Consider the following 16,203-nt stretch of genomic DNA (forward strand, 5'->3'; position numbering starts at 1 on the left):
ATAATAAAAATTATAATTATATATTTTTAAATTATATTTTTTATTATTTTTTATATTATTATAAAAAAATTTAAAAAAATATATTTTAATTTTAAATATATTTTTTATTTTTATAAAAAATTTTTTTTTTATTTTTTTTTTTTTTTTTTTTTTTTTTTTTTTTTTTTTTTTTTTTTTTTTTTTTTTTTTTTTTTTTTTTTTTTTTTTTTTTTTTTTTTAAAAGATGATTAATGTGCTGTTAAATAAAACTAATTATTTGTATTTTATATTTTTCTCATTTGTATACATTTGTTTAAATGATGTGTGTTCATGTAATTTGAAAATGCGAAATAACTGGGAACGTTTTTTACAGGTTTATCAAAATAATGGTAATTACAAACTAGAAATATTAGAACCTGAATGTACAATACAAAAGAATATATCAAGTGAAGAAGAGAAAGAAGATTTTATAGATTTTGATAGAAAAGAGTTATTATTATATGATTTTGTAGTTATAAAGAATTCTCATTTTACTGATGAGAAGACTTTAGAATTATATTTATTAAAAGAAGAGAATAATAAGAGTTATTTGATGTTAACATTTTATTTAGGAGATTTGAAATTAATGATTGGAGAAAATTCTCCATATGAAATTAGTTTAATATTAAATGTAGCATCAGTAAATAAAAATATATCGAATTGTAAAAATAATAGTTATAATATTGTTCTTTTAAAAACATCAGATGTTTTAAGTACATCAGATTTAGAAATTTTAGAAGGACCAATACAATTTAATTTAGGTAAGTCATCTGGAGCATTTCGTATTAATGTGACAAAATTTTTTTTAAATAATACATGGAAAGCATTTACAAAAGATAAAATTTCATTTTTAATAAAACCAGAAGAAAATTGTTATACTGTTCTAGAAAATAAATTAAATAAACCACAATTACTTATAGAAAAAAAAACAACCTTTTATTCAGAATGGGGAGAATGGTCTAACTGTTCTATGGATTGTGATCATCCTGATAACGTCCAAATAAGAGAAAGAGAATGCATACACCCTTCAGGAGATTGTTTTAAAGGTGATTTAAAAGAATCTAGACCATGTATCATTCCTTTACCTCCATGTAATGAATTATTTGATCATAAAGATAATTCAACTTTTAAAATATTAATGATTATACTACCTATTCTTCTAGTTATATCAATAATAACTATATTGTATCATATCTTTTATAAAAGAAAAGGTGCTGAAAAGGAGTTATATGAAAATGTCGCCGGCCGTTTTATGTACGACTAGGGAACATCAAACAAAATCAAAGAACAAGAAATTATCAAAAATAAAATAAAATAAAATAAAATAAAATAAGCAGAGATAATATATATATATATATATATATATATATATGTATGTATTTGTTTTTATTTGTTTATATTTTGTTTATATTTTTTTTATATTTTTTTTAATTTTTATATGTTTTGTTACTTATAAAAATATTTGTATTCAATAAATTTCTTAATATTTAATTGACCTTAGTTTTATTAAAACAAAAGAAAATATATAAAAAATAAAAAATAAAATATAAAAAATATGTATATATATATATATATATTTGCTCTTATAATAAAAAATATTTGTTATAACAAAAATAAATTTTTTTTTTTAAATGATGTTTTTTATTTTCGTGCATGTATCACTCAATTGATCATAAAGAAATATTTTTTTAAATAATACATATATATATATATATATATGTATGTATATTTTAGGGTCTTATAATAAATAAATAGTATAAAATGTAATACCCTTTTATTTATAAATTTCCTCTAATGCTTACACATTTTCCAAATAAAGGATTTATAAATTAGGGCACCAAGAAAATTGCCCTTATCATAATAAAGTTATAACTAAGAGATAAAAAAAAAAAAAAAAAATATATATATATATTTTTTTTTTTTTTATGATGAGAAAAAAATAAAGTATTAACGCTCCTTCTGTTCTTTTTTATTTATGCATGCAATAAAAAATTGATTATAAATTGTAGAAGAACATACAACCTTCTGTATTCATAACACATGCACATATGGTTATATATTAATATTAAAAAAAAAAAAATTATTACATATAAAATATATATATATATATATTTTATTTAAGAGGTTCATAAGATGTATGTTGGATATTATTTTTTTTTTTTTTTTTTTTTTTTTTTTTTATGTATGCGAATAGTAAAAGAGGAATGACATAAATATAAAAATATAAAAAGAGCACAAAAATATGTATATATATATATATATATATATATTTTTAGATGTGGAAGAAATAATTGAAGAGGTAGCATTAAGATGAATATGAATTATTATAATAAATATAAGAAATTTCGACTTATCCATTTTTGTCTTATATTTTTTTCATATTGTTTAATAGTACAAGTTATATATTGCTTAAAGATAAAAACATCATATAAACATGAAGCTTTGTTATTATTAAAAAGTGATGATGAGCCTATAATTTCTTTAAATAAAATGATTCCTTATTTATCTGAAGAGGTTTCTATAAGTAAAGATAATATTATGACAAAAATAAATGTGGAAAATAATATATGTATAGAATTAATAAAAAAACATGAAAACATAAATATGCCTATAGAAAAATTTTTTCATTTTAATAATAGAGAATATACTATAGATATAGGAAATAATAATAATATATATAATTATACAAAACGTATTTTGAATAATAAAATAGATTTTGAATTATGTAATAAAATATTAATATTTATCATTCCTTTTAATAAGGATATGTGTTCTTTTACTTCTTATAATAATTATTTTTTATATATAAATTATTTAAAAGATGTTAAAATTGAATTAATATTAAGTGCATTAGAAAAATCTAAATTTGTATTTCTTAAAATACCAAAAATATTTAATTTAAATACTACAAATGCTAATTTTAATGATAACGATTATATTATAGAAAAAGGAATATTAGAAAATGATCTTATTAAAATTGATATAACAAAAATTATTCAACGTTATATATGTAAAAAATATTCTCTATATAAATCTGATGAAGAAATAAATGATGATGATAATAATGATAATAATAATAATGATAATCTAGGACAAACAAAAAATAATAACTCCAATAATGATATATCAGAAAAAGAAATAAAAATGGTTCTCATGACATCACACACCTTAAGTGATATTATCATCTTCCCCTCTCTCCTTCAAAATGTCCAGTCATTAAAGCATTACAAAAATATTAAAAATGTTGTAAAATTAAAAAAAAGTAATCAAATGAATAAAATATATATATATATTATATATACATAAATATTATATATACATAAATATTATATATATTATATATATTATATTTTTTACTTTATAGAAATAAAAAAAAGGTATACAGAATGGGAAAATTGGTCTCCTTGTTACAACGTATGTAATAACAATTTTTCTTATAAATGCAGATATTATAAATGTCCTACAGAAAATAAAGAATTTTGTGATCAAAATTTTCATATGAATTTTTCCGAGTGTCCATTTACACCTTGTGAAGATCCAATAAAACGTAAACCAAATAAAAAAAAAAAAAAAAATAGACAATATATACATATATATATATATATATATATATATATATATATATTATTTTAGAAGAAAATGAGGAAGAGGGGAAAAAAGAGGAACAAAAGGATAAAAACAAATCAATCATTATAAATCATGAGAATAATAGAGATCAAGAAGGACCCATAGATGATGAAACCATGCTCAGATATAGAAAAAATAAAAAAATTAGTTTTTTTATGTGGATCATAAATAGTAAAAATAAAAAAAAGAAAAATTTTTTAAATCAAATATTTTACACACCAAAAAAAAAAAAAAAAAAATAATTACTCTATATATATATATATAATATACTTACAATGCATATTTTGAATTTATCATAAGTTCACATTATATATTTAATTTTTATTATTTTAGATAAAAAATTGTCTCTTGGTTTATTGATATTTTTTATATCAGTCATAGTCCTTACCTGCATATATTGCTATATAAAGTAACTCCTTATCTTCTTTTTAATTTTTTAAATTTTACCATAAATATGATCATTTCTTTTTCCCTTTTTTTTTTTTTTTTTTCTTAAAGTTCAACACTCGGTTTTTATAATGATGAAGAATATTACGTGTCAAAATATACATAAATTGTTTATATACAGAGTTGATATATAAATTAATATTTATAATAAGCATTCATTATAATAATTAAAAAGGAAAAGAAATATATATATGTATATATGTATATATATATATATATATTTTTTCTCCTTATACATATTATATATACGTATATTTTCCTTTTAAATTTTTCTATAATTATTATTTTATTATTTTATTATTTTATTTTATTTTTTTTTTTTTATTCATATAAAACATTATGTTGTTTTGTCCAAAGATGGATAAGTTTTTCCAGTTAACATATTTTTCCCCTTGGGGAAATTTACAAAAAATTTTTAATTACAAAAATGAAAAGTAAAAAGAAAAAAATATAATAAAATTATTGTCATGTATATAAATGAACATACGTGCACACGTATATACATATATATAAAACAAATATATGATAAGTATATTTTATAAATCAAACAGGTAAATGATAAATATGCTATTTAAAATATATGTCATTTATTATATTTATTTAATTATAAATACCAAGTCTTATCATTTTTTCTTTTAAAAATATTATATTTACACATACTATATAAATCTACACTACACAACTGTTATCGTTTTACAAAAAAAAGGGGAAATCATGTATTCAGTAAATTCTTCAAATAATCAGGACACATTCTTTTGGCCTAAAAAAAAAAATAAAGTAAAATAAAATAAAAAGTATGTACATGTCAGGTAAAATATGAAAAAATATATACACAAATAAAATAAAATATAAATATATATATATTAACATGTCAGGTAAAATATAAAAAAAAAAATATACACAAGGGAAAAAAAAAAAAAAAAATTCTCCAACTAGCTATATATACCTGTTCATTTGTGGATATTAATTCAATTAAATCGCTAGAAATAGAATGTTTCTGTTCTAAGGCATGAAATAAGGTAGAGCATTCATCCCTTCAAAAAAAAAAAAAAAAAAAAATACAAAATAATTATATTACACAAAATGCTCAAAACATGAAACACATAGATCACAATTATATATACATATGTATATATATATATATTTTTTTTTTTTTCCAACTTACGATGGTAACATAAAAAAAATATAAAAAAGGGAGTGCTTAAAGTCTGGCCATAACATCGATATACACATGAGACATCCTTTCCATATAAATTTATTTGTCCAAATTTTTTTTTGTATTAATAAAGGTATAATAATACTACTTACAAATTCTCTTAATATATTAATATTTTTTGTAATTTGACATAAGAATCTTCCATAAATAGGAAAGATTGTATTATTATTTTCTGCTATTTGTTGTATTATACTAGCTAAATCTTTAATTGTTATATCATTAAACATTTTAGTATTATCATCATTATCTATTGTGTTTAAATTGACTTTGGTTACAAAATAATCTAACATAACTCTTTGTATATTTTTATATTTATTTAAATTATAATATAGATAAAAAATATCAGCATTTGTTACATAATATGTTTCATTATCATTATCGTTATATTTTTTTTTCTCTAGAATATAAGCATATGGTAATTTTACTATATTATTGATACAACATTTCATGAATTCGATTTTTTTATTTTCATCTATATTTTCATTTTTTATAATATCATTAAATATTTGTAACGTTTGTTCTTTTTTTAAGAATGCAATCATTTCTATAATGAATTCGAAATTATTATTTTCCAAATACAAATTAAAACAGAAATTTAAAAAGTTCATATAATTCTCATCAGAAGAGGGTAGAGATTTATATATATATTTTATTATTTCGATATTAATTTGAAATGGATTATTTTCTTCTGTATTTTTTATATCATTATTATTTATATCATTGGATTCTTCTAGAACAATATTATTATTATTTTTATCTTCATTTTTGTTAATAAGATTTTTATTTTGTTCATTATCAATATTATTATTATTATGATCATCATTATTATCATCATTATGATCATCCTTATGATCATTATTATGATCATTATTATGATCATTATTATGCTCCTCATTATGGTTTTGTGTATGGCTCTTTTCCATTATATTATCATCTTGTTCTTTGCCTTGACTTAATATTTTATTGTTATATTTCAATATTCTAAAAAATTCTTCATGAAACAAAGATTTTAATAAAGGCAAGGTTATAATAAATTTGTTGAGTAATAATTTTTTTATTTCCTTTTTTTTACAATTATTAAAAATAAATATATATAAATGAAAAAATATAGTTGATCTCACACATATACTTAAATAATTATCAATAGAATTTAATACAAAATTTGATATTTCTTTTAATTTTAAATATATTTTATTCTCATTATTCTTTGTTTTATCATCTTCTATTTGTTCATTAATTAATATATTAAATTGTAACCAGAAATTTTCTTTATTTTTTTCATAAGTATTTTGGATATTAGAAAAAATAAATTTAATTAATTCTTTTACATAATTAATAGTTAAGAAATTTAAAAAAATATTGGTTTCTTTTAATTTCAACCACAGGTTATTATCTTCTAATAAATCTATAGTTTTTATAAATAAGAAGATGAAAATTTCTTCTAATAATATTCTTTGTGATATTTCATTTTTATGTAAACATTCTTTTTCTTCTTGTTCTATGAAATTTTGTCCATAAATATTAAGCGATATATTTTTTATGTTATTATGATTATTTATATTACTACTACAATTTTCATGTTCTCCTATTTCATTCTTATTATTAAAAAAATCCGTGTCTTTCATAAAAGATTCAAGGGACCCATCTTCAACCGTTGAGCTATAAAAGTTATTCAAAAAAAGGTCGACTTGTTTATTTATATTATTATAATCTTTAGATGAGAATATTTTTTTTTCATAAGATCCAAGTTGTTTATTATTTCTAAAAAGTGATATAATATCGTTATAAAAAAAACTAAAATTTGATAATAAAAAGTTATGAATAAAATTTAGTAGTTCTACTGGCCATAAATAAAATGGATAGTAAGAAAAAAATAATATATCATCTTTCAAATTTTGGAAATACATATTACAAATATATAATAAGAATAATATAAAAATTTTATGATAATATCTAAATATTTTCTTAGTATATACAAAATAATTTAATGAATTATTATATATACCTTTTGTAGCTGTTATTAATTTTTTTAATAATGTTCTTATATCATTTCTACAATTAAATAATGTATTCATATAAATACACAATATGGTTTTTTTACATTTAATATTTTGATTCTTTTTTAATAAATTAGATATTAAAGAAAAGCATAAAATATTATTTGACATGTTTGTTGATTTGCTTATATTATATTTAATATAATAATTAATATTAAATAGTTCATCTTTATAATTTTTCTTTTCTTCATTGTAATAATTATTATATGAAATATTATTATTCATAGAAATAGGTTGTTTCAAATCATTATTCATAGAAATAGATTGGTTCGAATTATTATTATTCATAGAAATAGGTTGGTTCAAATCATTATTCTTACCATTGTTATTATCATAATAATTACATGCTTCATTTTTTAATTCATCATTATTTATATTATTACTTGTTGAAGTGTCATTACTATGTTCACTCTCTGAATATGCATGATCTGAAAAATCAACATTAAAATATGAATCTGTTTCATAATTATTTGTATAATCATTAATATTTTGTATCATATGATCATCTGATATATTAATGTTGATATTTTCTTTATTTTTATTATGGTTCATTTTTAAATTAGCATATACATCTTCTTGATCTTCTTTATTTATATCTAGATTTGTATCACTTTGTATTATAGTCTCTTTTATTTTTATATTGATTTGTTTATCACTATTTGTATTGTTAATATATCCTTTAAAGTCTACATGAACCTCTATATTATGTAACCATATAATAAGATATATAAAAAAAGAAAAAGATAACTTTGGTGTTTCTAATATTTGCTCTATAAATGTTTTTATATATTGATCTCTATGTTTTAATAAAAGATTTTCATTATGTAGGATATAAAGTATAAGATTTAATGTCTCGTCATAAGTGCATTTTATTTTGAACGATTTATTTTGTAATTCGCTCCGATATACACATGATGTGTTTGAATTATCTAATTTTTTTTTTAACTTAAAAAAATAATTATAGCACACTTTTGTATATCCTAAAATGTTGGAATTGTCAATAATATTTTCGTTCTCCATTATATGGTAAGTATCATCCAGAGTAAAATTATAAACACAAGAATTATTTTGATATACATCTATATTTTGATTTACTTTTACATTTACATCTTCTTCATGGTTTAATTTTAATATATATATATTTTTTTTTTTTTTTTTTTTTTCCTCTTGTATATACAAATAAAACAACAAATTGTTATATAACTTAAAAAGTGTTGAATAGTTCATAAATATATCGCTGGGTATATTTTCTTGATATATATTAAATGAATTAATTTTTATTATATATAAACATAAGAAAAATAATTTCAGTTGCTCTTTTAACATATGATTAAATATAATTCTTTTTACAATATTGTTTATAATTTTTATATTATTTATTTTATTTAAGAAAATATTTTCACCTAATACTTTCACTTGATTTTCTAAATTATTATTTATTATTTGAGAGAAGATGATAAAATAATATAAATCTATATTCGTTAAGATATCTTCTTTATCTTTTATATTTTCATAATATTTTATATCACTAAAAAAAAATTTTCTATATAAATCAGTATATTTTATATCTTTTACATTTAATAATTCTTCATTTTGTGAATCATAATTCTTTGCAATAATAATATTATCATCATTATAATGATAATTATAAATATAATCATCTATAATATCTATTTTGTTATTGTCCTGGTCAGTATTTTTTTTTTCTTTTTCTTTATCTTTTTCTTTATCTTTTTCCTCATCCTTTTGACATTTATTTGATGTTATAAATTTGCTCATAAATTTTTGAATTAAATTATTACCTGCGTCATCATCATCGTCATCATCATCATCGTCATCATCATCATCATCATCATCATCTTTGTTATTGATATTATTATTTGTTGATTGACTAACACGTGTTATTTTATCATCACATAGTACATTTTTATCATCACATAGTACATTTTTATCATGATAATATTTTTCCTTACCTATTTTATTATTTTTCTTTTCATTTTCAATTAAATCTTCTATATTAACATCCTTTGAACAATTAAATCTTTGATAATATTTCTTATCTAATTTAAAATTAGTAAGATATAATTTTTTAATAATCTGATTTATGAACATATTTTCTTTTTCTTCTTTTTTATGTTTCATATTACTATCAGTTTCATTCATTTTTACTTTCAAATAACACATTATATCAATATGTTCTTTTGTTATTTTTTTATATCCATAATTATCTTTTCTTAAAATATTTCTTTTAAATTTCTGATAATTATTATCTACAATATGTATCTTTTTATCTTCTTTCATAATATCTATATTATAAATATTATTTATTGTATTAAATTTTTTTTTTATTAGTTCTTCTGTTGTTCCTTTTTCTCCTATAATATTTAATAGTTTATTAATATATGAATAATAAAAGGGTGCGTTTACATTTTTTTTACATATTAATATATACAGTTCGTTTTTTATATATTCTAAAAGGCATTCAACAACTTTAATTTTGTATATCCTTTTGTTCTTATACATATTATTATTTTTATTATTATTATTATTATTGTTGGTGGTGTTATCACCAACATTTTTAATAGGTGCATTTTGATTTTCTTTCTCTTTTATTAATATATCATCACTTTTTTTATATACATCAAAAAGGTTTAATAATTTTTTTATCATAATAAAAATATTTTCTACAAAAAAATTTAAGATAAATGGTTCTTGTCTTATTAATGAAAATATATTTTTTATTAGGTGAGTTAAAAAAATTAAACTATCTATTTTTATATGATCAATGTTGCTAATTAGATGATACATATGGATAGAATATATATTTTTATTATTATAACTTTTATTATCATTTAATAAATATTTGGATGAATAAAAATTATCTTCATAATCCATATATTTTTCATATATATGATTAGTTTCATTTTCTAAATATGTATTATTATTATTATTATTATTATAATAAAATGTATAATTAATAGTATCTCTTTTGTTATTATTATTTATGTTATCATACATAATATTGTATTGATAATTATTATCATTTATATAATATATTAATTTATTATAAATATCTATTTTATATGTATCTTCCACGTATTCTTTTGTGATCTTCTCTTCTTCATCTAATTCAGATTGGTATTCAAAATTGTTATTAGTATTACTTTTATTTATATTGTCATTATTTTTATCCTTTGATTGACAAATTGAAGTATCAGATGTGTTGTCGTTTCTAATATAAAAAAGTATAAGATCATTAAAGAGTCTAATGTTTTGCTCCAGCCATATAAGAATAAAATGATCATAATTATTTTTAATATTATCTTTTTGTATTAGATAATCCAAATATTTAATGTTTAATATATTATTTATTAAATGATGTGTAGGTTTTGCTTGTATTAATATCTGTTTAAATATATTTTTTTTATTTTTTAAAATATGGAAATAAAAGATAATTTCTTTTGTAATTATTAAGAATAAATTTTTGATTAAGATATATTTATAAGGATGATTATATAAGAAAGGATTAAAATGAAAATTAATAATCATATTAAATAATTTACATTTTAATAATACATAATTTTGTATACCTCTTTTTATATTTTCTAATTCATTATAAATTATATCAAAAGAAAATAATAAACCTCTCAATAAATGAAGAATTATATTTTTTATATTTTCTACAATTTTTATTAAATGATATTTAGATTCTAATAAATTCACATAATAACAAATAATAATATATGAATATTTCTTATTTATTTTTATAATAGAAGATAAAAATATTAATACATGTGATAATATCTTTACTTTATTTGATATATCTTCCATATTATTATTCATACCATCATCTTTATAATAAAATAATAATCTTTCTAATAATAAATTCATATAAGGAATAATATATGTATTTATTATTTTTTTATTATATATATCTTCATCATTTTTTAAACAATGCAAAAAAATCTGGTCCACCTCGTTTATTAATTCTATTAATTTCTCTTCTTCTTTTTCATCTTTTTTTTCTAGCACCTTTATAGCTTTTAATATCTTTTTCTTTTTATCCTTGCACATTGAATGGTTCAAAAAATAAAATAAAAAAAAATAAAAAAATAAAATAATAAAATAAAAAAATAAAATAATAAAATAATAAAATAAAAAAATAAAATAATAAAATGGTAGCTACAGTTACGTCAACAACAAAAACAAAATAAATATATTATATAAATATATATATATAATATTATTTGCATATATGTTCTATTTAAATAAGAAAAAAAAAAATGAGAGAAATAGAAATAAAGAGACAGAAATTAAATACAAATATATATATATTTACATATAATTATTAATTTTATATTATATCTAATTATTGAGATAAAGAAAAAAAAAAAAAAAAAAAATTTTTAAACTGTGTTCATAGGATGATTAATTTATAATACTATATATCTGCTTCATAAAAGTTAATTAAAAAAAAATATATACATAAAAATATATATATATATATATATATATATATATATATTTATTTATACAACTTAAATATTATTGTTCCTTTAAGAAGTGAAGAATAATACTTATTAGATAAATTCAAAAAGTGATATAAATAATATATTCTTATATAATATAATATAATATTACTTGTCATTTTTCTTATATCTAATTATAAGCATAAAATAAATAAATAAATAAATAAATATATATATATAATATTTAAGAAAAAAGAAAAAGTCCTTTATTGTAAGTTCTACAATAAAATAATTTTTTATAAATTTTTTTTTTTTTTTTTTTTAAAATAATAAGGTGGAAAAAGTAATGCTATATTTAACATATTAATTCATATATATATATATATATATATTAAATTAAAAATACTAATATATATATATAATATACTTTTAATTACTTTTATATTATATAATATATATGTATATAATTTTTTATAGACTATAATATATTTTTTATATATATATAAAATATATACTATAATTCATTGCATATATATATTATATATTCTCTTATAATGATCATATAAAAAAAAAATTTTAATTTTTTTTTTTATCAAGTGGTAATTATATATTTTTAATTTTACTTATATTTATATATAGGTCACCAACAATAATAATATCAATGATAAAAAAAAAAAAAATATATATATATATATATATATTGAATAAGTTTAAGATAATTTAAAATAAAAATATATATATATATATATATACATAAATAAATATTTATAAATATAATATATAAACCTTTTCTTTTTTTTTCTTTTTTTTTTTTTTTTTTATTTTTTTATTTTTTTCTTTTTTTTTTATAGAGATTTTGATTTGAAGAAATAATAAAATAATATATATTGAAGAAGCCGGCTTCTAATATATATATATTATTTATATTTTATATTTTTATATATTTTTATTTTTATATTTTCAATATTTTTATTGCACAGATATGCAGAAAATTGAGATATAAAATATATATTTATGAAAAAAATAGAAAAGAAAAAAAAAAAAAATATACATATATAATATATATATATATATATATATATATATATATATATATATATATATGTATGTTTATTAATATAGTTATAAAATTTTAGGCATAAGAGAAAATTAATAGATTTACATAATAAACAAAACCATACAGGTAGGAGAAATTATTATTTATTTATAAGATATATATATATATATATATATATGTATGTATGTATGTATGGATTTATTTATTTATTTAATTAGTTTGACCATAAACATAATATATAATACATATATTTTTATCTTTTATTTTTTTGTAGAAATAAATTTGATGATTATATAAATTTTTTTAAAAAGAATTCAATGGTAGTAATAATACAAATAGAGAGACAAGGTTGTTAATTTAAAAGTAAAAAGTTTTTTTTGATATATCCTATATAATATATATAATATATAATATTATTGTGAAGGATATGGAAAGGAATCATAATAAGCAAAAATATATTCATACATACATATATATATATATATATTATATGTATGTGTTAAAGATGATTTTAAAAGACTGTCAAATATAAAAGACTCCTTTATATAATAATAATATATATATATATATATATATTTATATTTATGTGCAAATCTTGATATAATTAACCGAATTACTTTAATTTTATTTTCTCTTTTATCAAAAAATTAATTGTTATAATGATCGATGCGCTGTATATATTTTTTATTAACGGGCAACTTCTTATTCAAAGAAATTATCGAGATAGTACTAAGAGGACCGATTTAACTCAGTATATAAATAAATATATAAAAACGAAACGTTTTTATGAAAATCCTATAGTGGAAATAAATAATGTTTTTTTTATAAATGTAAATATAAATGAAATAGTTATAACTGTATTAACAAGAAGCAATTCGAATATATGTTTGATATTTAATTTTATTTATAAATTTATTGAGATATTAAAATATTTTTTTAATAATGAATTATCAGGAATAAATATAGTAAATAATTTTGTGTTGATATATGAGATATGTGATGAAATAATAGATTATGGATATCCACAAACATTAGAAGTAAATATATTAAAGAATAGTTTATTAAATAAAGTTAAATATTATAGTAAGACTTCTAGATATTTCCAAAAAATTTCTAATGAACTATTAAATGTAAATAGTGTTATTGAAGATATTATACATGATGATCGACATATACAAAATAGAATCAGTGATAATAAAAAAAGTAAATCTAATAATAAAATTAGAGACTTTTATAATACTAAAAATGTCAAAAATAAAAATACATATGATTTAAATGAAAAAAATAAATTAAAATATATAGGTAAAGAAACTTTAAATAGAATAAAAAATAAAATAATAAATAATAATAATAATAATAAAACAGCTAACCATTTTAATTATATAACAGGTAATTGTACTTGGAGAAATAATAATATTTATTATAAAAAAAATGAAATATATATAGATATATTAGAAATATTAAATGTAACTATAAATAGTAATAATCTAATATATGCACATATAAATGGAAAGGTCACTTTGAAATGTCACCTTTCAGGCATGCCAGTATGTGAATTAAGTACTAATAATAAAATCAATCTATTAAAGAATATTCTAGCAGGAAGTAACACAACAACAAACAACAATAATAATAATAATAATATAAATAATATGAATACAAATAATAACAGTAATAATATCAATGAAACAAATAATTTACTAGGTAGTGCTGGATCAGCCAATTATGTTAAAAATAAATTAATACAAAATAAATTAAAAAAAAAATATACTCTCGATGAAAAAGATAATGAAGAAATTATTATTGATAATTGTATATTTCATCATTGTGTTACATTATCTAAATATGAAAATAATAAAGTTATTACATTCACACCACCAGATGGAACTTTTGAACTTATGAAATATACTATTACTAAAAATATTCAAATACCTTTTCATATTTTAGCTATATATAATCCTATATTAGAATATTCAAAAAATGTTGAAAAAAAATTCTCTTTAAAAAAATTAACAACAAATAATAAAAGTATATATGGTGAATATAAAAATACTAACAAATATGAATACTCTGTTACTATTAAATCTAATTATAAAGGAAATATGCATGCATCTGATGTATTAATTAAAATACCTATATATAAATTCTCAGAAAATGTACAAGTAAAATATAAATCTATAGGAAAAACAGAATTTAATAATATAGATAGCTTAGTTATTTGGAGAATCAAAAAATTCTTAAGTTCAAGTGAACATAATATTAAAATACATTTAACTCTAGAAAATCATAATCAAATCTATTCTAATATGAATAACACACAAAAAGTAGATGATCTATCCAAAGTAGTATTACAAGTACATAAAATTAAAAATATGAATACTGTCAAATTCTTAAATACATATAAAATGCCTATAACATTAAGTTTTAAAATACCAATGTTCACATCAAGTGGTATGTATATAAGATATCTTAAGGTCTTTGAAAAATCTAATTATAAAATAATTAAGTGGATCAAATATCTAACAGAGTCTGGCATCTACCAGTATAAATAATTAAATCAATATTATATCAAATTAGCACAAAATAAATTAATATGCACAAACACATATATATATATATATATATATATATATATATATATATATATGTATATGTTTGTATATGTGTATATTTTTTTTTTTTTTTTTTATTTTTTTTTTTTTGTTTTACATGAGTATGTAATTAATAAATATATATGTGACTTTATATAAGTCTACATTTAATTTTTTGAAAAAATATGTTTGTATCTTTTAAAATTTTATATAATATATATATATTTATATGTGTATATATTTATTTATTAATATTTTATATTTTATATTTTAATTTATTTTTTTTTTTTTGAGATAATATACCCTTTTTGGATATATAATTTTGTATTTTTTCATATAAATGATATACTTTATTTATGAATACTTAAATATATATATATTATAATAATCTTTTTATATTTTATTTCCGTTTCCTTTTTATATACGTTGTTATTTCATTATGTTTCAAAAAAAAAAATAAAATAAATATCCCTTTGATAATCTTATTCACTTTTTGTTTATAACTTACTTTTTTTTATAATACATACATATATATATATATATATATATATATATGTATAATTTTTTTTTTTTTTTTCTTTTCATATATTAATTTAAGAAATATTCTTCTTTTATTTTTTAAAGTTTATTATAATTATAATAAAAAAAAAAAAAAAAAAAATCAACAAAAAAATAACATATAAATTATAAATAAAAATTAAATGTAACATTATAAATATAT

At 17.1% G+C, this 16,203-nt stretch overlaps 4 protein-coding genes across 4 annotated transcripts; 3 read left to right on the top strand and 1 right to left on the bottom strand.

The window, feature by feature from the left end:
• Positions 1-223: 223 nt before the first annotated feature.
• PGSY75_1218000 (thrombospondin-related apical membrane protein) lies at positions 224-1,282 on the top strand (the record flags this gene model as incomplete). Its single annotated transcript, XM_018786765.1, has 1 exon — positions 224-1,282. The coding sequence occupies one exon, from the start codon at positions 224-226 to the stop codon at positions 1,280-1,282; it is 1,059 nt and encodes a 352-aa protein (XP_018640630.1).
• A 1,046-nt stretch (positions 1,283-2,328) lies between these two features.
• Positions 2,329-4,198, top strand: PGSY75_1218100 (hypothetical protein; the record flags this gene model as incomplete). The annotated part of the gene is made up of 5 exons (XM_018786766.1): positions 2,329-3,280; positions 3,383-3,565; positions 3,661-3,816; positions 3,979-4,054; positions 4,144-4,198. The coding sequence occupies 5 exons, from the start codon at positions 2,329-2,331 to the stop codon at positions 4,196-4,198; spliced, it is 1,422 nt and encodes a 473-aa protein (XP_018640631.1).
• Positions 4,199-4,804: 606 nt separating this feature from the next.
• PGSY75_1218200 (hypothetical protein) lies at positions 4,805-11,439 on the bottom strand (the record flags this gene model as incomplete). The annotated part of the gene is made up of 3 exons (XM_018786767.1): positions 4,805-4,852; positions 5,039-5,126; positions 5,258-11,439. The coding sequence occupies 3 exons, from the start codon at positions 11,437-11,439 to the stop codon at positions 4,805-4,807; spliced, it is 6,318 nt and encodes a 2,105-aa protein (XP_018640632.1).
• A 2,111-nt stretch (positions 11,440-13,550) lies between these two features.
• PGSY75_1218300 (putative AP-3 complex subunit mu) lies at positions 13,551-15,443 on the top strand (the record flags this gene model as incomplete). The annotated part of the gene is made up of 1 exon (XM_018786768.1): positions 13,551-15,443. One exon carries the CDS (start codon positions 13,551-13,553, stop codon positions 15,441-15,443), a length of 1,893 nt encoding a protein of 630 aa, XP_018640633.1.
• Positions 15,444-16,203: the final 760 nt, after the last annotated feature.

The sequence above is a fragment of the Plasmodium gaboni genome, chromosome 12 (assembly GCF_001602025.1).
Source record: "Plasmodium gaboni strain SY75 chromosome 12, whole genome shotgun sequence".
In the NCBI taxonomy this organism is placed as follows: Eukaryota; Apicomplexa; class Aconoidasida; order Haemosporida; family Plasmodiidae; genus Plasmodium; species Plasmodium gaboni.